This window comes from Marmota monax, unplaced genomic scaffold, assembly GCF_021218885.2.
Source record: "Marmota monax isolate L192 unplaced genomic scaffold, Marmota_monax_Labrador192_F-V1.1 WCK01_AAM20220418_F8-fsc00011, whole genome shotgun sequence".
NCBI lineage: Eukaryota > Metazoa > Chordata > Mammalia > Rodentia > Sciuridae > Marmota > Marmota monax.
In genome coordinates, this window is record NW_026693082.1 from 10,106,315 (window position 1) to 10,133,434 (window position 27,120).

Sequence of the window (27,120 nt, forward strand, 5' to 3'; positions counted from 1 at the left end):
GCCCCCCACCCCTCGCGCCTGCCAGGTAGGGGAACTGTGACCACGGACAGAGCAGGCCCAGCGGCCTGCTGAGGGGCAGAGCCACCCCCCACCCCACGCCCCTGCCAGGTGACCACCGACAGAAAAGGCCCAGTGGCCCGCGGTGGGACAGAGCTTCCAATCACTCCTGCAAGGTAGGCAGGCCTGCGACCCACCTGCAGAAGAGGAGCAGCGGCCTGCTGAGAGGCAGATCCGCCCCCTCCCCCTGCACCGGCAAGGTAGAGGGAACTGTGACCACGCACAGAGCAGGCCCAGCGGCCTGCTGAGGGGCAGAGCCGCCCCCCACCCCTCGCGCCTGCCAGGTAGGGGAACTGTGACCACGGACAGAAAAGGCCCAGTGGCCCGCGGCGGGACAGAGCTTCCAATCACTCCTGCAAGGTAGGCGGGCCTGCGACCCACCTGCAGAAGAGGAGCAGCGACCTGCTGAGAGGCAGAGCCGCCCCCTCCCCCTGCACCTGCAAGGTAGAAGGAACTGTGACCACGCACAGAGCAGGCCCAGCGGCCTGCTGAGGGGCAGAGCCACCCACCACCCCCCGCCCCTGCCAGGTGACCACCGACAGAAAAGGCCCAGTGGCCCGCGGCGGGACAGAGCTTCCAATCACTCCTGCAAGGTAGGCGGGCCTGCGACCCACTGGCAGAAGAGGAGCAGCGGCCTGCTGAGAGGCAGAGCCGCCCCCTCCCCCTGCACCGGCAAGGTAGAGGGAACTGTGACCACGCACAGAGCAGGCCCAGCGGCCTGCTGAGGGGCAGAGCCACCCCCCACCCCCCGCGCCTGCCAGGTAGGTGGAACTGTGACCACCGACAGAAAAAGGCCGAGTGGCCCGCGGCAGGACAGAGCTTCCAATCACTCCTGCAAGGTAGGCGGGCCTGCGACCCACTGGCAGAAGAGGAGCAGCGGCCTGCTGGGAGGCAGAGCCGCCCCCTCCCCCTGCACCGGCAAGGTAGAGGGAACTGTGACCACGCACAGAGCAGGCCCAGGGGCCTGCTGGGGGGCAGAGCCGCCCCCCACCCCCCGCGCCTGCCAGGTAGGTGGAACTGTGACCACCATCAGAACAGGCCAGACCTGCAACCGAGAGACAGAACAGGCCCAGTGGCCTGAGGAAGGGTAGAGCCGCCCCCCCTCCCCCCCGCACCTGCAAGGTAGGCGGACCTGCGACCCACTGGCAGTACAGCCCCAGAGGCCTGCAGAGGGGCAGTGCCGCTGCCTGCACCTGCAAAGTAGACAGAACTGTGACCACCCACAGAACAAGCCTAGCGGCCCGCAGTGGGACAGAGCCGCCGCCCGCGCCTGCGAGGGAGACTTTGCAACTATACAAGACCAATATAAATATATAGGGGGAAAATTCAATAACACAACAGTTTCACTAAGTAGAAAGGAACGCAAACAGTATGAAGAGACAAGGAAAGAAAGGACCACAAGCAATGCAGGTCAACTCAACATTAGAAGAGGTAATAGCTGCAGCAGATGGAATGTCAGATAAAGAATTCAGGATATACATGCTTCAGATGATCTGGAGTCTCAAGGAAGACATCAGACAGCAAAATCAGACAATGAAAGATCACTTCAACAATGAATTACATAAACAAATCCAAGAAGCAAAAGATCAACTACACAGGGAAATAGAGGTTATAAAAAACAAACAAACAGAAATCCTAGAAATGCAGGAAGCAATAAGCCAGCTTAAAAACTCAATTGAGAATACTACCAGCAGAGTAGAACACTTAGAAGACAGAACATCAGACAATGAAGATAAAGTATTTCAACTTGAAAAGAACATAGACAGCTCAGCAAGACTGTTAAGAAACCATGAGCAGAACATCCAAGAAATATGGGATAACATCAAGAGACCAAATTTAAGAGTCATTGGGATACAGGAAGGGACAGAGTTTCAAACCAAAGGATTGAGCAATCTATTCAATGAAATAATACGAGAAAACTTCCCAGACTTGAAGAATGAGACAGAACCCCAAATCCTAGAAGCCTACAGGACGCCGAATGTGCAAAATCATAAGAGACCCACACCTAGACACATTATAATGAAGATGCCCAACATACAGAATAAGGAGAGAATTTTAAAAGCTACAAGAGAAAGGAAGCAGATCACATTTAGGGGTAAGCCAATCAGGATAACAGCTGATCTTTCAACACAGACTCTGAAAGCTAGAAGATCCTGGAATAACATATTTCAAACACTGAAAGAAAATGGGTTCCAACCAAGAATTGTGTTTCCAGCGAAATTAAGCTTCAGGATGGAAGATGAAATTAAAACCTTCCACGATAAACAAAAGTTAAAAGAATTTGCAGCTAGAAAACCATCTCTTCAAAACATCCTTGGCAAAACATTACAGGAAGAGGAAATGGAAAATAACAATGAAAACCAACAGTGGGAGGTAGGACACTAAAGGGGGGAAAATAATCAAAGAGGAAAACAAACCATGTTTAGTAACATAAATAAACAAATATGGCTGGAAGAACAACCCATATCTCAATAATAACCCTAAATGTTAATGGCTTAAACTCACCAATCAAGAGACACAGGCTAGTAGAATGGGTCACAAAACAAGACCCAACAATATGCTGCCTACAGGAGACGCATTTGATAGGAAAAGACATACATAGGCTGAAGGTGAAAGGTTGGGAAAAATCATATCACTCATATGGACTTCGGAAACAAGCAGGAGTATCCATACTCATATCAAATAAAATAGATTTCAAGCCAAAGTTAATCAAAAGGGATAAAGAGGGATACTACATACTGCTCAAGGGAACCATACACCAACAAGACATAACAATCATAAATATATATGCCCCAAACAATGGTGCAGCTATGTTCATCAAACAAACTCTTCTCAAGTTCAAGAGTCTAATAGACCACCATACAATAATCATGGGAGACTTCAACACACCTCTATCACCACTGGACAGATCTTCCAAACAAAAGTTGAATAAGGAAACTATAGAACTCAATAACACAATTAATAACCTAGACTTAATTGACATATATAGAGTATACCACCCAACATCAAGCAGTTACACTTTTTTCTCAGCAGCACATGGATCCTTCTCAAAAATAGATCATATATTATGTCACAGGGAAACTCTTAGACAATATAAAGGAGTAGAGATAATACCATGCATCCTATCTGATCATAATGGAATGGAACTGAAAATCAACGATAAAAGAAGGAAGGGAAAAGAATACATCACTTGGAGAATGAACAATAGGTTACTGAATGATCAATGGGTTATAGAAGACATCAAGGAAGAAATTAAAAAATTCTTAGAGATTAATGAAAACACAGACACAACATATCGGAATCTATGGGACACATTGAAAGCAGTTCTAAGAGGAAAATTCATTGCTTGGAGTTCATTCCTTAAAAAAAGAAAAAACCAACAAATAAATGATCTCATACTTCATCTCAAAATCCTAGAAAAAGAAGAGCAAAACAACAGCAAAAGAAGTAGAAGGCAAGAAATAATTAAAATCAGAGCTGAAATTAATGAAATCGAAACAAAAGAAACAATTGAAAAAATTGACAAAACTAAAAGTTGGTTCTTTGAAAAAATAAACAAAATCGACAGACCCTTAGCCATGCTAGCGAAGAGAAGAAGAGAGAGAACTCAAATTACTAACATACGGGATGAAAGAGGCAATATCACAACAGACACTTCAGAAATACAGAAGATAATCAAAAATTATTTTGAATCCTTATACTCCAATAAATTAGAAGATAGTGAAGGCATAGATAAATTTCTTAAGTCATATGATCTGCCCAGATTGAGTCAGGAGGATATAGACAACCTAAACAGACCAATATCAATTGAGGAAATAGAAGAAACCATCAAAAGACTACCAACTAAGAAAAGCCCAGGACCAGATGGGTATACAGCAGAGTTTTACAAAACCTTTAAAGAGGAACTAATACCAATACTTTTCAAGCTACTTCGGGAAATAGAAAAAGAGGGAGAACTTCCAAATTCATTCTACGAGGCCAACATCACCCTGATACCTAAACCAGACAAAGACACTTCAAAGAAAGAAAACTACAGACCAATATCTCTAATGAACCTAGATGCAAAAATCCTCAATAAAATTCTGGCCACTCGGATACAAAAACTTATCAAAAAAATTGTGCACCATGATCAAGTAGGATTCATCCCTGGGATGCAAGGCTGGTTCAATATACGGAAATCAATAAATATTATTCACCACATCAATAGACTTAAAAATAAGAATCATATGATCATCTCGATAGATGCGGAAAAAGCATTTGACAAAGTACAGCATCCCTTTATGTTCAAAACTCTAGAAAAACTAGGGATAACAGGAACATACCTCAATATTGTAAAAGCAATCTATGCTAAGCCTCAGGCTAGCATCATTCTGAATGGAGAAAAATTGAAGGCATTCCCTCTAAAATCTGGAACAAGACAGGGATGCCCTCTCTCTCCACTTCTGTTCAACATAGTTCTTGAAACACTGGCCAGAGCAATTAGACAGACGAAAGAAATTAAAGGCATCAAAATAGGAAAAGAAGAACTTAAATTATCACTATTTGCAGATGACATGATTCTATACCTAGCAGACCCAAAAGGGTCTACAAAGAAACTATTAGAGCTAATAAATGAATTCAGCAAAGTGGCAGGATATAAAATCAACACGCATAAATCAAAGGCATTCCTGTATATCAGCGACAAATCCTCTGAAATGGAAATGAGGACAACCACTCCATTCACAATATCTTCAAAAAAAATAAAATACTTGGGAATCAACCTAACAAAAGAGGTGAAAGACTTATACAATGAAAACTACAGAACCCTAAAGAGAGAAATAGAAGAAGATCTTAGAAGATGGAAAAATATACCCTGTTCATGGATAGGCAGAACTAACATCATCAAAATGGCGATATTACCAAAAGTTCTCTACAGGTTTAATGCAATGCCAATCAAAATCCCAACGGCATTTCTTGTAGAAATAGAGAAAGCAATCATGAAATTCATATGGAAAAACAAAAGACCCAGAATAGCAAAAACAATGCTAAGCAGGAAGGGTGAATCAGGCGGTATAGCGATACCAGACTTCAAACTATACTACAGAGCAATAGTAACAAAAACAGCATGGTACTGGTACCAAAACAGGCGGGTGGACCAATGGTACAGAATAGAGGACACAGAAACCAATCCACAAAACTACAACTACCTTATATTTGATAAAGGGGCTAAAAGCATGCAATGGAGGAAGGATAGCATCTTCAACAAATGGTGCTGGGAAAACTGGAAATCCATATGCAACAAAATGAAACTGAATCCCTTTCTCTCGCCATGCACAAAAGTGAATTCAAAATGGATCAAGGAGCTTGATATCAAATCAGAGACACGCCGTCTGATAGAAGAAAAAGTTGGCTACGATCTACATACTGTGGGGTCGGGCTCCAAATTCCTCAATAGGACACCCATAGCACAAAAGTTAATAACTAGAATCAACAAATGGGACTTACTCAAACTAAAAAGTTTTTTCTCAGCAAAAGAAACAATAAGAGAGGTAAATAGAGAGCCTACATCCTGGGAACAAATCTTTACTCCTCACACTTCAGATAGAGCCCTAATATCCAGAGTATACAAAGAACTCAAAAAATTAGACAATAAGAGAACAAACAACCCAATCAACAAATGGGCCAAGGACCTGAACAGACACTTCTCAGAGGAGGACATACAATCAATCAACAAGTACATGAAAAAATGCTCACCATCTCTAGCAGTCAGAGAAATGCAAATCAAAACCACCCTAAGATACCATCTCACTCCAGTTAGATTGGCAGCCATTATGAAGTCAAACAACAACAAGTGCTGGCGAGGATGTGGGGAAAAGGGTACACTTGTACATTGCTGGTGGGACTGCAAATTGGTGCAGCCAATTTGGAAAGCAGTATGGAGATTTCTTGGAAAGCTGGGAATGGAGCCACCATTTGACCCAGCTATTCCCCTTCTTGGTCTATTCCCTAAAGACCTAAAAAGAGCATGCTACAGGGACACTGCTACATCTATGTTCATAGCAGCACAATTCACAATAGCTAGACTGTGGAACCAACCTAGATGCCCTTCAATGGATGAATGGATAAAAAAAATGTGGCATTTATACACAATGGAGTATTACTCTGCATTAAAAAATGACAAAATCATAGAATTTACAGGGAAATGGATGGCATTAGAGCAGATTATGCTAAGTGAAGCTAGCCAATCCCTAAAAAACAAATGCCAAATGTCTTCTTTGATATAAGGAGAGTAACTAAGAACAGAGTAGGGTCGAAGAGCAGGAGAAGAAGATTAACATTAAACAGGGATGAGAGGTGGGAGGGAAAGGGAGAGAGAAGGGAAAATGCATGGAAATGGAAGGAGACCCTCAGAGTTATACAAAAGTACATACAAGAGGAAGTGAGGGGAAGGGGAAAAATAATATAAGGGGGACAAACGAATGTCAGTAGAGGGAGCAGAGAGAGAAGAGGGGAGGGGAGGGGAGGGGAGGGGAGGGGAGGGGAGGGGAGGGGAGGGGGGATAGTAGAGGATAGGAAAGGCAGCAGAATACAACAGACACTAGTATGGCAATATGTAAATCAATGGATGTGTAACTGATGTGATTCTGCAATCTGTATATGGGGTAAAAATGGGAGCTCATAACCCACTTGAATCAAATTGTGAAATATGATATATCAAGAACTATGTAATGTTTTGAACAGCCAACAATAAAAAATTAAAAAAAAAATAAAAAAAAAAAATAAATAAATAAATAAAATATCAATTATTTATTTTAATTTAAAATTTAGTAAGTTGTTTCTTCAAATAATTATAAAGTAATATTTAAAATTAACTCGAATTTTTGTGAATGATTTAATTCAACTGGTAGAATTATTCCCACTAGTGAAATGTATTTTCTTTTAGAATGTCATATATGCTGGGCGATACTAGAAACATTTTACAATTTCCAAATTTCCAAATAATTAGAATTCATACAAATTTATCTATTATTACTTCCAAAAGTTAGAAATCCTAGTAATTTAGGAAATTCAAAGTTGTTAATAATGCTGACAGTAATAGTCTTTAATGCTTTATTATCAATTCTATAAGCTGTAATAACTTTATTTTCTGATGTTGTTACATATATAAGCTGTTACCAATAATTTACCCATCCATTTAATATTCAATAACTTAAAACTTTTCTACACGACTAAACTAATACCTAAATTTCCTTCTCTCCTGAAATATCCTTCTCATCTCTGTATTTACACCCTCCCTGTCTCCTCCTATCACAAACCCATTTTTTAGGACCCATTTAAAACACAATCAATCCCAGAGCGGTGCCACACTCCTGTGATCCCAGCAGCTTGGGAAGCTTAGGCAGGTGGATCAAGAGTTCAAAGCCATCCTCAGCAAAGGCTAGGTTTAAATGTCATGATACTTAAAGACTCAAACAGGGGAAAAGTGAAACCCTGTCTTTATAACTCCATCTTATATTAGCTCTATTATATTATACTTAGAAGTCTTTTTAGCATAAATCCATCCCATTTATTGATTCTTGACATCCCATAACATTTTTATTATATCATTCTTAAGACACTTATCACATAAAGCATCATATTGTGAAACAACTCAGTGAGACCCTGTCTCCAAATAAAATACAAAACAATAAGGCTGGAAATGTCGCTCAGTGGTTGAATGCCCGAGTTCAGTCCCTGACACCAGAACACACACACACACAAACACACACATACATGAAATATTCACTAGTCAATTGTGTACCCCTACAACATTTTTTGTTAACATTGTTTTGGAAATAGCTTTATTGAGATCTAATTCAAATATCATAAAATTCACTCATATACAATATACAAATCAGTTATTTTTAGCATATTCACACAATTATATAACCATCACCACAATTAATTTTAAACATTTCGTTACCCCCAAAAGAAACCTTATCTCTTTGGCTCTCCCCTATCATTTGCCTGTTCCCTCTCTGTGGTCCTAGATAGCCACTCATCTATTGTCTATCTCTACACCTTTGTCTATTCTGCACTTTTCATATTAGTGGAATCATATGGAGTCATTCAGGTCCGGTTTCTTTCACTTAGCATAATATTTTCAAGGTTCATCAATGTTGTAACATACATGTCTTTTTTATGGGAACTATTCCATTGTATGTATGTGTATATATAATACATTTTGTTTGTCTGTTCATTGGTTGATGGACATTTGAGTTGTTTTCACCTTTTGGCAACTATGAAAAATGCTGCTATAAACACTCGTGAACAAGGTTTTATATGAATATAGTATCCTGATTTTAAGCCTTTGGGGTATAAACTGAGGAGTGGGATATGGGATAGATGGGTCAAATGGTGGTTCCATTTCAAGTTTTCTGAGAAATCTCCATATTGCTTTCCATAGTAGTTGCTCCAATTTGCAGTCACACCGGCAGTGTATGTATGTACCTTTTTCCGCACATCCTTCTCAATATTTATTGTTATTTATATCTTGATAATTGCCATTCTGACTGGAGTGAGATGAAATCTTAGAGTAGTTTTGATTCACATTTCTCTAATTGCCAGAGATGTTGAACATTTTTTTCATATATTTGTTTATCAATTGTATTTCTTCTGTGAAGTGTCTGTTCAATTCCTTTGCCCATTTATTGATTGGGTTATTTTGGGGGGGGGGTTGTTTGTTTGTTTGTTTTGTTTTATGTTGGTGTTAAGTCTTTTGAGTTCTTCATATATCCTGGAGATTAATGCTTTATGTGAGGTGCCTGTGGTAAAGATTTACTCCCATTCTGTAGTTTCTCTCTTAACATTATTGTTTCTTTTGCTGGAAAAAAAAAAAAGCTTTTTAGCTTAAATCCATCCCGTTTGATTCTTGACATCCCATAACATTTTGATTATATCATTCTTAAAACACTTACTACATAAAGTATCATATTGTAGAGGTTTTTCTATGTTTTCTCTCTCCTTTTAAAGTATAGGTTCATTAAGGACTATATACTAGGTTTCCTTGAACCACAAAGAAATCTAACACAGTGACTTAAAAGGTAGTAAATAGGAGACCTGAAATAATTATCTAGTTATATCATAAACAAAAGACAAAACACAACTTAATTTCAGCTACTGAAATAAAGTATTTGGGTTTGAATTATAAGATTCTCTGCTCATACTAACTGAATCACTCAAATAAATTACTCAATATATCACTTGAATTTTTTCTATGATAGGGACACTTAAAATTCAACTAATCTTTCTTCCATTCTCTTTAACAAATGTATCTTGAAGTTCCCATTTATGAGGCCTAGGTACCACTGCTACTCTTAATTTTTTAAAAAATTCTTTATTACATTGAAAAATGTTCTATAACCAATGGATAATAACGGTACATTTAATATTTTTAAGGGTAGTTAGAATCAGGAGAGAAGTGTTAGAATGAGTTGGATTTTTTTAATGTGGGTTTTTCAGAGTGGTAGGTTTATAATCCTTCACACACACACACAAACACCCTTACCTAATCCAGAATCTGAAACTGAAAATGAATTATGTGAATTAAAAGTGAGAAAAATGGAGAAATAAGAAGGACATCTATCTATTAGAACCCTCTCCCAAGTGCCACCATCTCTCTCATGAGCACAGTGATGTCCCTGACAGTTCCCAGGTATGATCTTCAAGGGACAGTGTGTTGTAAAATCATTTTTCTTATTGTAAATTGATCAATTGTTTCCATTTCTTGTGGTTGTCATTCTAGAAACCCATAGTGAAATACTTATCCAAATGATGATAAAAGGGGTGAAGGGAAATAAATAAATTAAAATAATTTTTATGTTTCTCCATTTCTACTTTCTAAATATCTTTTTGCATTCATTCACTTGTTTCCTTATTCATTGACTCTCATGACTATATCTAGTAAGTACATATAGAATGCTGGTAGTAAGACTATGATATGTAAAAATGTCCTAGTATGGAGACACGAGTATCCAGGCAAAATTATTCATATGTAGATTGAATGCTACATACAAACTGAGCTGGAAAAGAAGATAAATCAAAATATAGAACATGGGAAAAAAACCTCAAGAGGTCTCGGAAATACAGTAAAAATTAAAGGAAAAACAAAATACTAGAAACTACAAGTTTTTCAAAGAAGTATGTTATTTAAGAAAAAAAGAAAGAATGTGTTCCAAGAATACAGAAAGTTTTATTTTAATTGTTTAGTGAAATAATCATACACACTGTAGAAAAGAACATGTTCAATGTTACATGGCTGTAGATAAACACTATCTCAGAACAGTTTGCTTAGGCCTGACTGTTACATGCTATACAATTCCAATATGGTGAACCCAATATTCTTTCCCTGACAAAACTAGAATTTTTAAAAAAGATTCTTCAATATTTTTAATGTAATGTTAATAACAGTCTGAATACAATCAATTCAACTTGATATTTATATTTAGGGGAAAAATGTCCTTTAAACATTCTGGATTTTCTAAAATGCATTTTACTCAGGATTTTCCTCTTAATTTTTAAACCCATGTGTATTTCAAGGGAAATTTAATCCATATGTCCCTGACTCACTCACACTTAACTCATCAAAATGTTGTTTAGTAAAAGCTATTTGATGTTGGAAAAGTCTTATGAGTCTTTATAAGTCTTTTTTTCTCTCTCTTTGAATTAGGAAGTTGCTTTGCCAGTCATAAATAGTATACCCAAAGGGTTCACATTCGGCTTCAAACACAGACTTCACAAAGCTCTTAGAACATTAACACAAGCCCATTTCTTGCAAAAGCTGTGAAATATTTAAATTTTGAACCTAATTTTTAAAGTCCGTAAAAGGCTTGTAAAAATAAAGCTTCACCTTGAATAGCTTGCATTCTCTTCCACTTTTCATTATTTTCACAAAGTGTCCAAGGCTATTTTAGACCTGCAGATATTTTACTGTAACTGAATTTCTGTTTCAAAAAATGGATGCCCCCTCCAAACATGGATTCCATAGTCTGTAAAACTCTTTTAAGGTACTCTTATTAGCAACAGCATCCCAATTGTGTTGAAAACACATTCAACTATATTTATTAGTATCAGCCATGATTCAAATCACATATAACAGTCTTCCATCTTTTTTTGAGTGTCTGTTTTAAGAATCAGCCTCTTTGTTGTGAACAAGTGTTTCACAAATCACAATGATGAGGTCTTTTCTTTCTAATACGGAGTATTAGTTGGAACATATTTTTGTTTTTCTTTCATTTCTGTATACAGAATTTCTATAGAAAGTAATTTCTCTATGAATTTTGAGTCAGCCAACCAATCACTTAAAATAAAGTAAACAACTAACTTATCAGTAGTTATACCTCTCTAAATGTAGGGGTCTAAGCTTTCATGTGCCATATTTTTTAGAAAGTATATGAATGAGGATATTAATCACATACTGAAGATATGTGGGTCACTTCATTTGCTACACTTAGAAGAAAAACAATACTACTTTTCTACTGCCAAATTTTGGATATTAGCAACTTGGAGAGGAAAGAGAGGTCATCACTGCCAAGCCCAGAAGACCTGGTACTTTTCCACAGACTTAGGCACTGATTCAAAGATTAGGTGAAAAAACAATTTTACCTGAGAAGTGCTATGCAAAAGAACCACTAAGTCTTTCTGCATACTGAATTTTAATTTTTTTTCGTGGTTTTGTGCTGTAACAAAGGAGGAATCTACAGGAGGTGCTTGAACATAAACAGTTAGCTTCATCAATTCAAATCATCAGTCATGTAAAAATGAATCTACACCTTTTTATTGGCAATAGAGAAAATAGAACAAGTTTGCTGTCCAAATATTATTATATATTTTTTTCTAGAAAAATATTTAGGTGGTTATATTGATCAGAAAATTGCTGTTTGCTGTGCTTTGTGTTCTTTTTTTCTTCAAAAGTATCATTGATTTTTTTTCTTCCATTTTGTTGCTAATTTATCAAATAGCTAAGTATAGACATGGTATTCATCCAGTTCAGTTTGAGTATGAAACAGAAATGCTAAGATCTAGGTACTAAGAAAACTTAAAAATAAGCAAACAAATCTTGCATCTAAAATTGGGATATAAGGATGTCTCTGTTTACTAGCTTAAGATTTCTGAGGGGAAAAAACAAGCTAGATAAGTTTGAAGAGGTAAATATGGATGGGGGAATGATAAAATTGACATTTGTAAACAGAAAACATTACTATAGCCTAATAACTATACAACTATGTGACTCAGGTGTTATACTTCATTTTAAGATGTTGAGAGTTAGGTTCCAACAGCAGGACACTCATTCAGGATTATATACCAAGCAATAAGAAGAGCCAGAATTGAAATCTACTTTTCTTTCTCTTTCCGAAAGCATTTTTATTTTTATTCCACTACATCAATGTTCTGTTTTGTTTATTCCAAGTTGCAGCCCTTGGTAGGTAAACAAATCAATTAAGTGAGTTAGTACCAGCATTATTGGTAAATGAAATTTAAAAGAATAGATTAGAAAATATCAAAATTAAACAAAGTGAAGACAGACCTGGAAGGACCAGTTGGACCCTTTTTCTCGTATCCCTTATTCTCTTATGCCAGACCTTGATTTCACCCCGCTTGAATGTGGTTATGCAAGCAAAACAAATATAAATATTGAATATCTACCATATGTCAGACACTAAAATAGATATTTTGATACAATGAATATAAGCTCCTACTCTCAAGAATCAATTTTATGTGTCCCTCAATAGATGGGTGGATAAATAAAATGTGGTATGCATACTCAATGGAATATTACTCGGCTTTAAAGAAGAGTGAAATTATGGCATTTGTCAGTAAATGTTTGGAGTTGGAGAATATCATGCTAAGCGAAATAAGTCAATCCCACAAAACCAAAGGCCAAATGTTTTCTCGTGGGTTCTAATTCACAGTAAGGCAGGGGGCACTAGGGAAAAATAGCATTACCTTAGATTAGGTAGAGGGAAGTGATGGGACATTATTACTGTATGTATATATGTGACTGCATGACCAATATAATTCTGCAACAAGTACATTCAGAAAAATGAGAAATTATATCCCATCTATGTATATCAAAGTGCATAAATGCATTCTACTGTCAATAACTAATGAAAACCAATTTAAAATTGTTTTAAAAGAGGGGGAAAAAAGAATCCATTCAGCTGAGTCTATTGGATATTCAAAATTCTCAAAAGGATATAAAGGATTGAAATATAAGAACCACACTGCTTTCTGTTGATAAATGTCAATTATATTTCCCAACCCATTCCCCCATCCATGTTTACATCTTTGTACTTATCTAGCCTGGTTTTCCCCTCAGAAAAACTTAACCTAGTAAATGGAAAGACATATCCCAATTTTAGATGCATAGTTAAAACCACTGATATCACTAGAAGAAAGTGAGCATATCCAGAACAAAAAGCAGTGGGCCAACTTTAGATCCCCTGTGGACCAACAAGGTTGAAAAACCAGCTAGCTAGTGCCCATCAGAGACTCCAAGAAAAAAGTCAAACAGAAAACATAAGAGATGTCTGTGCTCTGAAGGCTAAGGAGTCTGATTCAGCAATTTTTTAACCTAATGTTTCTTGAAAGATGGGTAATTTGAAAGATGGTAATATGAAAAAAAAATATGGTTGAATGGAAAATTCTGGCTTTAAAAATAAACTGTTGTTCTTTTTTAAAAAAATAGTGGAATTTAGCTTATTAATCAGTGTGTATTTCCAACACCATGGCCTCAGTAAAGGACAGGAGTGAAGCCAATGAAGTCAACAGAAATTAAGAGACAGAAAGAGATGTCCAGGTGCTTAACAAAGAAAGGAAGAAGAGAGACACAGTAAAGAGAAAAGCAGGAGGTGGCAAGGAAGGGTAGGACCAACAGCATAGTTAAGAGTTACTAGCTTGCATGGGAGGAAAGATGTATTTCCTGGAACTAAAGACGAAGAAATAGGAGAAATACAGAAAAATCTTTAGATGTCAAAAGAAATGGTAAAATTTAATTTTTTCCAAAATAGGAGTATGTTGTTAATTATGGAGTCAAGATGGACAAAGTACATGGATGAATTTTTCTAGGAAAGCACCATGTGTTTACTCATCTTCTCAAAAGGACATGTAGCCCCCACAAAAGGATAAACAACTCTGCTCCACACTATAATTCCTGAGATCTAATCTTTGATGCCTTAACTTAAAATTCTGACATTCAAGGCTACAAGTGCTTTTTCCATTTCATGTGACACTGCTCCCCTTAACACATACTGATCTCTGGCCAGTTATTTGCCGCTCATTCATGCCTGTAACTCCGTTTGTGCAGCACATCCTCCCAGCTGTCCCCACTCACATCCACCTATTGTTACCCACCTGTCACAGTTCATTTCAGATGCCACCACCATCATTCCATCCTAATAACTGCCCACCCCAAAATGCTAGAAATCATCTCTTCTCTGAATATGTCTATAGAATTTTTTTCTATCCATCTCTTTTTTTGTTGTATTTTATTTTATTTTTTTTATTGTTGGTTGTTCAAAACATTACATAGTTCTTGATATATCATATTTCACACTTTGATTCAAGTGGGTTATGAACTCCCATTTTTACCCCATATACAGATTGCAGAATCACATCAGTTACACATCCATTGATTTACATATTGAAATACTAGTGTCTGTTGTGTTCTGCTGCCTTTCCTATCCTCTACTATCCCCCCTCCCCTCCCCTCCCCTCCCCTCTTCTCTCTCTACCCCCTCTACTGTCATTCATTTCTCCCCCTTGTATTATTTTTCCCTTTCCCCTCATTTCCTCTTGTATGTACTTTTGTATAACCCTGAGGGTCTCCTTCCATTTCCATGCAATTTCCCTTCTCCCTCCCTTTCCCTCCCACCTCTCATCCCTGTTTAATGTTAATCTTCTTCTCCTGCTCTTCGTCCCTACTCTGTTCTTGGTTACTCTCCTTATATCAAAGAAGACATTTGGCATTTGTTTTTTAGGGATTGGCTAGCTTCACTTAGCATAATCTGCTCTAATGCCATCCATTTCCCTGCAAATTCTATGATTTTGTCTCTATCCATCTCTTAATAGGAGGGAAGTATATGTAACAGGTACCACAGCTTTCGAAGGAGGTTTGAATCCAATCTCTACCATTTATTGTATGAACTTCCCTAAATGACTGTGAGTCTCATTTTCTCACCTGTAAAATGTGAATAATAGCAGCATCTATCATATAGGGTGCTTCGGAGGAACAGTTGAGATTGTTTTATTGTTTTTAAATATTTTTTTTAGTTGTCAATGGATCTTTATTTTTATTTATTTATATGTGATGCTGAGAATTGAACCCAGTGCTTCATACATGGTAGGCAAACACTGTTTCACTTAGTTACAACCCCAGCCCAACCAATGAGATTTATTGATGTTATGTGCCTTACACAATGTTTGGTTAAGCCCATTCTCCCTTACCTCATCATTGTTCCTATATTTTCTTATTTTTACCCTACGGCATTTAAGGGTCAAATTCATGCCTTATACATCACTGTATTCCCTCATAGTGCTCAATGCAACACACTACACACTCAGTAGTTTTTATTGAGTAAATGAATAAGTGGATCCTGAGTGAAATATATGTATATATGTATCTATGCATATAATTTACAGAAAGGGAATACCATGTACTAGGAAAAATATGGCAGTCATAAAATTATGCCATTTAAAAATAATAGTCTGTATGTGATAGAGCTGGGATGACCAATTACATCATAACTCTCCTTGGTTTTTAGAACATTTTTTAAATTTATGTTTTCTCTAAAATGAAGTATTGTTTGTATTTTTAAAGAACAAATTGAAATGGGTTGAATTCTGAAAAATATAAAATATATAATCTGTTATTTTCAATGGCTTTTCACTGTGACATAGAAATGCAACAGTAGTTTGTAATTTTTTCTGCAATCAGTTCCATAAACAGATTGCACACCATGTGATCGATACTGTGTTAGGTGAAGAAGATTATACCCCTGCTTTTAGGTAGCCTATGCCAAATAAGAGAAATATATATCTAAATACATATATATTTGTTTTATAAGTGCTGCAATAAAGATGTTCCCAGGAAAATATGGGAATAGAAATTCAGGCACTTCATCCAACCTAAGCATACAAAGACTTAATGCTCCTAGTCCTACAGATTTACATTATATCCTCTGGTTTATTCACTCATCTAGTCTAGTAGGAATTTACTCTTCTTGGTCATTAAATGATATCCTAGTGCCATAAAAGAGTCATACCCCTCCAGAAGGTGAAAAATGCATTCCATATGTTAAACTAAATGTAATATAACCAGAAACACAAATCTCAGCTAGCTCACCTATTAAATCAAAAGGCACAGAATATTATCACACCAAACATTGGCTATCACTGTTTTTTAGTATGTTTGTGCTAGAAAATAACCCAATGTTATTTTACTTAAACTATATAATATAACAGAAATGCACTGTTTTATTTTTTCCTTCTTTTAACCTGAAGGATTAGCTGTTTTCCAAATAAATTGGGAAACAGAAATGATAAGTTAAAGAGCATAATCAGATTCTTGCTCAGTACATTTAAAAATTGTTAATTATTAACACATCAAATAAGATGATGTTTTAGATAATATCGATATAAAAATAGATGTCCTACCATGATGAGTAAATATGCTAACTCACAGTATTCAGTTGCTTGTATAAGAGGTCTGCATTCTTCTCATGTCTGTTTCAGACTGTGATTAAGTTTTTCCAGAGGTAGGTTTACTCAGATCTCATATTAATATGCCTTCTTAAGCACCTGTCTCATTTTGTGCAATAATCATCTCAGGAAATCAGTGAACTCTGAGAATAACTGGTAATTGTTCATCTCAATCATAAGGATAGATTGTACTCAAAAAGTCACCAAGGAGTATCAAAAGACCACTTCTTGGGTATAGTGAGCATTTGTGTAAGATTTGGGTTTATACAGTGTCTATCATGAGTTGCTGAGGCGTATATTTTGTGTGTTAAGTGTGTTGAAGAGGAAAATTTAAGTTCATAACTGTCCATAGAGGTATGTGTTCTTTGAGTTCTTCAAGTTTCCTTTTCCTAATTCAAGCAAAAATGTTCTGTAACTATTTCCATGAAAGCAAACTTCATGAAATTTCAAAGAATTCTTATTCTGCTAATTTGGACAACTATCAATATTCTCTCTTACATAAAGCAAACCATCACTCTCTAGGGACTTTCTTGCTATATTTTTCCCCCTGAGGTATTTAAAATGCCTGAAACCAGAAAACGGCCATGATGAATGGAAATCTATTTTTTTTTTTTTTCGGTACTGGGTGTTGAACCCAGGGGCACTTAGCCACTGAGCCACATCCCCAGCCCTTTTTTTACTTTTTATTTAGAGGCAGGGTCTCATTGAGTTGCTTAGGGCCTCCCTGAGTTTCTGAGGCTGGCTTTGAACTCGAAATTCTCCTGCCTCAGCCTCCCCAGGCAATGGGATTACAGGAGTGTACCACTGCCTAAGATTCTTCACAGTATTTTTCTGAGAACTTCCCTCTCCCCCAGGCACATATACAAACACCTCTCCTATCTTAATGCCTGAAGTTTTCCTAGATTGCAAAGCAAAGTTCCAGCTACCTCATATCCTTCAGTAATTTACTTTAAATTGTCTTAAGACAAAAAAAAATTGTTCTTTTAATTATGTGTGGAGAACATTTTCTTTAAATTAATAGTACTATACTTAAAAAATGATAATCCAAAGTAGTAATAGATGGTTTAACTATCTTCAGTCACTCATGCTGTGAGTTATTTACCTAGCAAATGTTATCACAGTATAGAAATAATTGTAAAAATTTACCACTCTGAGTATATTTTTGTCTGAAATGTTTTGGGAACAATGCCCTTTCACATTGAACATGAAGACTTTCAGATTAGTTTTATTTCTAAATAATGTTAGAATTTTATATTTAATAATTATACCAAGATTAGTCAGTGTTTATTATCCCCAAAAAGTAGTCTTTTACATGTTCTAGAAGAAAATTAAACATATGGTTTCAACGTAATCGATGTTAGAGAAAATTCATGCAAGCTAATAAAGCTTTTATTTATGTTAAGCTATGTTTAGGAAATAGTCAAATGATTCTAAAATACATTGTAACTTCATGTACCCTAAATAAAGTTTGTGCCAATTGAATGACATCAAATCATTCTAACAAAGCCAATTTTAATTAGACCTGAACTCTTTTTCCTCATATTTATTCTTTGCTATGCTTTATATTAAAATTTGCAAAGAAGTTCAGTACTGTTTGAAAATTTAATTGCCATAATTATCTTTTAATAACTAGAATGCTGTTGACCAGCTCAAAAATGATTAATACCTACATCAGAAAAAAGAAATGCAACCCCAGAATTTTGAGAATTGGCCTGACCTACAAGTCAGCCTTGTTATTTTTGGGAGCTGGCCAGGAGCTTACAGGTAAAGCTATGGTGTTCTCTTGTTGAACATAAGAAACCTCACAGAATACCAGCATCAGACATGGTAATATCATCATCAATATCATGTGAGACAAAAAAAAAGTAACTTTATAATTTTGTCTAAGCACAGACAAAAACAAGGCCACTGTGCCAACCACAAAATACCAAACATCCCCTGACTAATATGAGTCCTTTTAAATTCCAGCTTTAGCTTACTCTAGTCCTCCCTCCCTCCCTTTAAATAAGATTTGTTAAGATATCCCTGCCTCCTGAAGAGCCCAAACAAGGGCAATCTCTGCCTTCTTGAGCCCTTCTTAGAATCATTAACAAAAGTCAAGTTCCTACAATGAGTCCTTTAACATCATGGTTCCAAGAGTTGTTGGTTTCTCTCATCACAATGAGCAATAAGCCCACTTGTTCAACTATAGGTATGTTTTAGGTGTTCTTTGTCAAGACAGCACTGATGCATGTATAGATCAACATTTGTGAATGGTGGACCGTTAGTTAAATAAAAACGTAAGAAATTTTGTAAACTGTGAAGTTCTATTAAAATGTCAATGTATTATTAAGATTTCTAGGCTTGGTTTTGTTTTGTTTTCAGCATCATGATCTAAACCCACAAGTATTTAATATTTTACTTTTAAATGTATATTTAAATAGTTGCCTTTTCAAATATAAAAAAGTGTACTTTGTACTCTGAGTACACAATGAGATTTGTCATCTCACTGATTAAAGAGCCAGTGGCCCTAAAGAGAAGTTCATTCTTTTCAAAATTTCTTTCATTATTTTTGGGTGACTTTTGGTCTAGTTTATATTTTAAATTAACATTTAAATTAATGCCAAGTAATATCCCCAAACTTATTTTTAAAATAGTAATGGATCAATATTTTTTAATTATTATACTGCCAATCCTAAGAAGTAAAAAACATTTAGAGTGTGGAATTTTAAGTTATTGCATGCATCAGTAGAGAGAAGTTTCTCCCATCCATTTAACTACCCTTCAGCAGTGTTCCTCCTAAGTGTGTGCTGAAGATGTTAATATAACAGATCCTTTTATTACTATAGTAGTGATTGGAATTAATATATTTATAATCAATCCCCAATTTCCTACCCTAAGCAAACTTTAGAAGGTTAAATTTGTAGTTATTTAAATTGTAGAGCAGAATCAGCTAAATTGCCATCTTTTCATCCAGAGAAACTTCCCTTTTTGAATTCTATTTGGGAAGAGACCCAAGGCTTTCAAATAACCAGGTACCATATGGAAGATCTGCTGGTTTGTGATTGTGCCTTATGTAAACATTTTAATATTGGATCCCTAAAATCCAGAGGCTTCCCCAAAGGGGATTAGAACATAATCCCCTCTCTCTATTGCTGTAGTGGATTAACTCTGTATTCTCTCTGTGCCTGGTTTGCTCCCTGAAGGCTACAACAAAAAGACTCACTGCTCCTTAAACATGCTATGGAATTGGAAGTTGTAATTGGAGATTTCCAAAGGACTAGAGGAAAAGTGACACACTATTAAGGCTGAATTTTTCATGATGTGCCTTTCTTAAAGAAAGGCCAGTTTAATGTCCTTTTATAAACTCCCAGAGAAATCGCATCTCAGTAGAACGAAATTGGAGTAGAATCGAAAGAAGTCACAGTCAGTCCCCTTTCAGAAACACAGAGAGGAAAGTTGAGAAAATATGCTCCCTGTTGAAAGTTCACAGGATGTGTACTTTAAATTCTTACTATATTTCAGTAAATCAGTAAGTTTGGGTTGTGGTCGTTTCGTGATTTTTTTTTTCAATATTCCCAGTATAACTGTTTGGATATGTTAAATTACTTTTTAAGAGAAAGAAGTAGTTCACCATTTTTAGTGTTTTTTTATGATTTTCGTCTCCAAATGCCAGAAACTTCTATTAAAATGTAATTCAAGAGCCCTCTGTATTTATATTGAAGACTTTTCAGAGGTTTTAACTCTGATCAAAGATGTATAAGAAGACACTATGTTTCAGATGTGAATCATTCCACCTTCTTTCTCCTTTCGCCCCATCAGCAGTAAACCTTTAAACCGCTTGGATTTCTCCAAAGGAGAAATATGAACGCATCCCAAGGAGCATCGTGGTTGCTCAAGGGTTAAGGGAGCGGCTGGAACAGGCCAGAGCGTTGGGGGATTCTGAGGAGGGCGCGAGAGGCAGGAGGCGCCGCGGAGCGCGCGCACAGACCCTCCAATAAACACAAAGGAGGGCCTGGGGAATAGAAACCCAAATCCACTTGTAATCGTACAAGAGATTCGGGCATAATTACTTGAGCAACCTAGATTAAGATTGATGAGCCTTTAAAGTGGCGCTTCAGATCGACCGCCTCACCCTTTGGAAAGAAAAACCTTGTGGAGCGGAGGTGGACCCCGACTCCGCTCGGCTGCGCAGCGGACCCGCCAGCCCTAGACTAGCCCGGGCGTCCCTAGGGCTCACTGCTGGGCAGGAAAAAAAAAAAAAAAAGCTTTGCGATAGTCTAACCGAGGAGGTTGAGATGGGGGGGGCGGTGTCAAGCTGACACTGACACAGTTTGCTTCACAGCCACCGCCCCCAACCCCCACTAAAGCGCTGCACAAGTCGGCTGAGTCCTCTCTGTCCCTCCAGCAACAGAAAAGGGCCGGCTTTGTGCAGGACACTCATAGATTCCGTGTGAGCAGCTCCCAGGGAACGCGAACTTCCCCACCATCACAGTGCCCCGCGCCCTGCAGGGCTGGGTCAGCTCTCTGTGGCGGTGGCGGCGTGAGCGGGTCTCCATGCAGAGGGCCAGGGCCTAGCGGCAGCACGGGATCTAGCCTTCTCTTGCCTTTTTCCTGGGGTTATTGACTCAATTGATTGTGTGCATTCGAGGAGGGAAATGACAGGGATTGGATACTCCCTCCTATTAAAAAAAAAAAAAAAAAAAAAAAAAAGACGATGGAATGCGTTATTTCTGATTGTCAGGTCGTATGTTCACATCAGGTTCATGAAGAATGCCTCCTCTTTGGGGGATTTTAAAGAGTGTAACTCTTCTCCCCTTGAACCAGTGCTCTTATAAGTGGAATTTAAATGGAAGGAATTCTAGTAAACATAGTAGGCACACTTTCTTAAAAATTGCTTTTTTACCGAAGCCTAGTCTCTCTAGTTTTAAAAGTTGGGAAATAGCACTTTACGACGCTTTTTCTGAGAATAATTTTGTTCAAGTGTCTTCGCATTTTCATCACTTTGACGGGTTCACTGTTACAAAGTGACTGCTACGATTTTCGTTCCTTTCCACGTTAGAACTTGAATGTCCATTTGTACGCATAAGTGTATGTGGCGCGCCTTAGAACGCCTATGTTAAAATAACCTTACTGCAAAATGCTAACCACTTACTTCACAGTACAGTGGACCTCCTTCATCTCTTCTCACCTCTCCTTGGCGATTGAAGAGCGCCTACATGGTTTGCAAAGGTTTTATGAGAAGGTTAGTCTCTTGGAAAGCCAGTGATGTTCAATGGCGAATCGGACATTATAGGTTCCGTTCTGCACTTTTAAATTGGTAATAGCAGCGCCTCACCAACCATGTAGTATTTCTATGCAGAGGTTGCAAACACACGTTATGGGTCACCTATTTGGTATCCTGACTTCTTAGGGTTTTATAGAATTATTTATGTCTAGTCTCGTTATAAGGTAAAGTATAAGCAGACTTTAACACGGAAAGTCGTTGCCGCATAATATAGGCACCGTTTTTTCCAGTACCTTTTTAAAAATGAAAACCTGTGGTATCTTCTGGGAGGGAGCAGCAGAGGGCCAGAGGGGGCTCAGCCTCACTCCCTGCCCTTGTCTTGCAGGCCCAGTGGTTCTCAGCACCCCTGCCCAGCTCATTGCTCCTGTGGTTGTGGCCAAGGGGACTCTCTCCATCACCACGACAGAAATTTACTTCGAGGTAGATGAGGATGATCCTGCCTTCAAGAAGATCGACACGAAAGTGAGTTAAAGTGATTCCTTGTCTATTATTGGTGGCTTTGTGGCAGGAAGTGGTTTTCAATTTTGCTTGGTTTTAAATGACAGTGGGGGAGGGGAGCACATTCTTTAGTTATTCTCATTGGAAAAAAATGAATGAAATAACACACTCTTATGAAATTGAAGAATATATTAATGAATTTAAATCCTGTATTACCATATCACGCACATTTTAACAATCTTTCTGTGTCTTTGTGTACACTTGGGCAGATTTGGTAGTTTAAGCTCCCAAGTCCCTGGGGTGCAACTTCTCAATCTCTCTGGGAAAACTAGGAAAGGTCTTATGAAATTTCTTATTAAGATCACTTTTAATTTCCAAAAGTATAGATTGCAATGTGAATTGTTATTTACTGAAAGGTTATAAGGAAACCAGGATGGGAGCTATTTAGATATAATTTCATCTCCATTATTACATCCATTTTTCATCTCCTGCATTAAGAATGGATTTTACATATGGATTTAAGAGGAAGGAAAGCTGATTCTCTAAAATCTTCGATTTTAAATGTATATACATAGCACATGATAGCACTCAGATGTTTAGAGATTGTATTCTTCTTTGGATGTAATGCTAGAAAATACATATTTGGATAACTTGACATGCATAAATATTTATTTACTTAATTTCAGCATGGAAATTTTAAATGAGCACTAGAGAAGCTATTCATCTCAGCATTATCCTCTGAGATCCATTTTATTGTTTTAAATTTCATGTTATTGTGTAATTTACAAACTTCTCCCTGCAGTCAAAAATTCAAGAACAAGTGTCATATTCTAGCATTATTTTGCAAAGATCTTCCTTTAAAATGTTTCACAGGCAGATACTATAAAATAGTCAAATGCTCTCATAGTTTCAGAACTTTATTTACATTTAACTTATATATTGAAATAAAGTATTATAAAACAGTATTTGAAAAGCTGCAATTAAAGTTCAAAAGGCTACCACCACCTGAATTAACTAACTTAAGGCCAGTCCTGTTAGCACTTGTTGACTAAACACCTTAAAATACTTCCTTCACTTCTAACTCCAGAAGCATTGAATTTTCAAAAAATTAGTTTGAATGCATTTGATTTTAAATAATCAAAAGCTTGTCTTTGTGTTTTATCATTCGTTTGCCCTGAGAAGTAGAAAACAATTTTGGTTTTCTTATCAATTTATTCTGCAAATAGAACTCTTATTTGCATAAAGCATATTGATCAGAAATGACCTTTCTTTTATTGACTTGGTTTTCATATACAAATTTCAAAATTTTTATCATGACTTTAAGTTCATTTTCTCTGAATTTGTCTGATTTTTAACTCAGTATTTTCTGTCATCATGATAGATTTTCCTTATGCTACCAAAAAAAATGCTATGAAAATACTAATTAGAAGACCAAGCTTTCAGATGTAGATTTAAATTGTGTCAATTACAGAAAGGAATAGTCTTATAAATAAGTAAGAAACTGAGAGGAGATGGTTACTGTCTGTAGCTATACAAAAAGAGCCTTTCTCCAATGTCTTAAGTTTTATTTTTAATGGTTTCATTAGCACATTTCTCAAAATGTTTGAATGTTCAAGTGCAGTCAGTGTTCAAAATGAAACATCACATCTTTTGATAGAAGAACAACTTAATGTGAGACACAACTGTTTTACTTCATTTATTAGCTTCTAATTAAATAAAAACCAGCAACAGAAATTAAAATCTAAATCACAAAATTATCCAGTGTATTTCAAGTGCATTTTTCAAATATATAATTCAGATATTCAAGCGTTATTATATAAGCTGAATTCAAATTTCTTTGAATATATTTAAATAACATTTCAAGTATACTTATGGAATGTTAGAAATAGAACAAGCAATATATTTGAAACAAAATGTAAACTTTTAAAGTTCAGACACTTTCAAGGACAGATAAAAGTACCAGGAAGAAATCTACCTTTAAATGGTATCTTTGTTAGTGGAAAATGTCTGGAAGTATCCAAAATGGCAATTTAAGTTCTGTTCACCAAATCACAAAACACCAACATCCACACTTTCAAAGACAATGTGAGATCACAATATTTGTTACAAATCAAAATATACATTACACTTTCCTTCAGATGGCGTATCCAAATCGTGTTTACTCACAGACAGATGCACCTAAATCACCAGGATTGCTATAATCCTTTGATATTTAGGCAGAGTGTTCGCCGTGGTCTTGCATTACAGTCAGGCTGTTTTCCGGGTGGTGTTGTGTACTTTTCAAGGGAGATATGAAATCTTACGTAAATAAGTCTTATAATACTTGGGGTTTGGGTTTTTCTCCACTTCTCATACTTCCTTTTCTCCCCTTGGAGGGGTGGGTGAGATGATGCCTAAGCATTGTATTACTCCTTTTTAAGGAAGAGAGTGTTTGCACTGGCGAATGGAATATTAGATACGAATTGAACAGGAATTTTTCATTTAATTAGGACTTAAGAGAGACGAGTAATCACTTAGGCTCTTGATTAGATCATCCTCTAAAGTTTTTCCAAACTTTTCGGGTTGGTCAGGATCTCTCTTGCCAGTCGCCACGTTTGTTTGGCAGCGTTTTCCAGAGCCGAGTGAGGTTTGCCTTGAAACAGATCTAAGTTCGGTAGGAAGTAGTGGGGACACCGCCGGCACTGCAGGCAGGAGATGAGTTGCAGCAAAATCCCGTTTAGCCGATCACCGAGGCAAGACTCGTCCCAGTCTGATTCCCGGGGATGCTTTTCACACTCGTAGGAAACCAAAGTCTTCATGTGGTAATTGTTCAGGGGCTGACCCGGCAGTTCAAGGTGACGATCCCGCAAGGTTTTAAGGATGGAGAGGCATTTCTTTCTGCAGCCCCCCATCTGCAGTCTGTTCTCGGCTTCCGCGAACTGCAGCACCCAGGCGTCGCTCTCTGCCGAGCTCTGTTTGCCGGCCAGGGAGTGGCACTCCTTGGACAAGAGATTGAACCCTTCCGCTTTGACCTCTGCCACCCGGTTGGGTCCTGGCCAGGGGATGTGGGGAAGTGGCCAGTGGGCAGCACTCCTTGGCCAGATCCCGGTGCATTTGAAAGCTGGGGTAATCTGCACCACGTACCTATCTCGGATTCTCAGTTTCACTTCGCTGGTGTCAGCCACCATCTTTACCACATCCCTGTAGCTACATTTGTCTACCGCCTGAGCCACCAGCGTCTGAAACCTGGACCGGATTTTGCGCGCCGAGAGGTAGCCGGAGGCGGTAATGAATTCCACCCAGAGGGACATGCTCCTCTTGCGCCCGTCGCTCAACTTCAGCACCGCGCAGCCGGGCAGCGAGCCGTCGTCCACGAAGTTGAACACCCCCATTTGGTTAAGATAAAGCACCACTTCAAATTCGGTAGGGGAGATGACCTCCAGGCCCTCGTAGCGATTGTCCATCTCGTTGAGAGAGCTGATGAACCGGGGCTCCTGCACTTCCACTTCCTTCAGTACGTCGGAAACTACTTTACAGACTTCCCGGATAGTTTTGGCAATGGCAGCTTTCCTGGCTTGGCATTTTTCATTGTAGTACTTATTCAGATGGTAGACCAGCTTGGCCTGGGCCGCGATCATGTTGGGGCAGAGATCCGGATTGTATACCGGAGTCTCGCAGTAAGCTGTGGGATCCAATGCGGCTGCTAGAGCTGGAGCCAACTTCGGTGGAGAAATGGGCCGCAGCGCTCAGAAACGTCAAAAGTGTCTTTCCGACGTGCTGCAGCGGTGGCTTCCCCGCTGCTGCCGCTTTCCCCTTGCTTTTATCTTTGAGCCCAGCCGGTCTTAAAGTGAAAGATTGTTCTCCCCCCCTTTCTCTGTCTCTCTTCGCCTTTTAAAGAATCCTTGTGTGAGAGAAATGCATGGAGAGATCACCTTCTCAGTAATAAAAACAAAAGTTGCGCTGAGACCCAGCAAAGCTCTTCCAGTAGTCAAAATAATCACCCCTTTCCGTATTTATTTACGCTTTCCCGTAATCATTGTGTGTAGAAGACTGTTAATCAGATGGAGGAAAAGTGGGCTGAGTGTGCGTCGGGGTGAGTGTGCATGTGTATATGTCAGAAGAAGCTGCTGTTGGTTTGTCTAAGAGCCCAGATGCACTCGTGTGGAAATTATAAAGGCAGGGCCAGGCAGGCGGGCGGCCAATCGCCACTGGGCTCGTCACGACAGCCTCCTTCAGCTCCAACCCGGCTAATTAATCCCCCCTCATGGCTATAGGCACACAAACTAAAGGTAGGAGGCTGCTGCCGGCAGAAAACCACCCAGGCCACCTAGACAGTTTGGAAATCAAGAGGAATCTCTCAGCTTTGGTATTACTTGAAGCATATTGATGTTCTGAAAAGACTTGGCAAAGCAGCTTTCTTCTGTGCTGAAAACCCTGCTTGTCTGTTTAGGCTGAAATGCAAATACAGGTGTATTAATGGGCATCCATCAATTAGGGAACTAGATGGGGCTTTCTAAAAGAAAGTCACTAACTTACACTTAGACTAAGATAATTAGTGTCATTAATCCTGGGGTCTTTTTTAATGCACATTTGCTCTTTCACACACAGGGAAAGTTGACTTTAGAAGGAGTATTACTTGGGTGATTTTCTCTTTTTGTCACATT

The 27,120-nt window shown here is 38.1% G+C and overlaps 2 protein-coding genes across 9 annotated transcripts in view; one reads left to right on the forward strand and one right to left on the reverse strand.

Moving 5' to 3' along the window:
- Nbea (neurobeachin) overlaps positions 1 to 27,120 on the forward strand; it is a 651,894-nt gene that overhangs the window by 437,882 nt on the left and 186,892 nt on the right. For all 8 annotated transcript variants that reach the window (XM_058582531.1, XM_058582532.1, XM_058582533.1 and 5 more), the window contains one exon: positions 22,365 to 22,501. In XM_058582531.1, the coding sequence (XP_058438514.1) occupies positions 22,365 to 22,501 (137 nt within the window). The remainder of the gene's footprint in view (positions 1 to 22,364; positions 22,502 to 27,120) is intronic.
- Mab21l1 (mab-21 like 1) lies at positions 23,132 to 26,579 on the reverse strand. Its single transcript, XM_046454128.2, has one exon. The coding sequence runs from the start codon at positions 26,092 to 26,094 to the stop codon at positions 25,015 to 25,017; it is 1,080 nt and encodes a 359-aa protein (XP_046310084.1). The 5' UTR covers positions 26,095 to 26,579; the 3' UTR covers positions 23,132 to 25,014.

Bases quoted from the DNA above. Each gene is read 5' to 3' on its own strand.
- Mab21l1 (XM_046454128.2), bottom strand. From the start codon at position 26,094: ATGATCGCGGCCCAGGCCAAGCTGGTCTACCATCTGAATAAGTACTAC.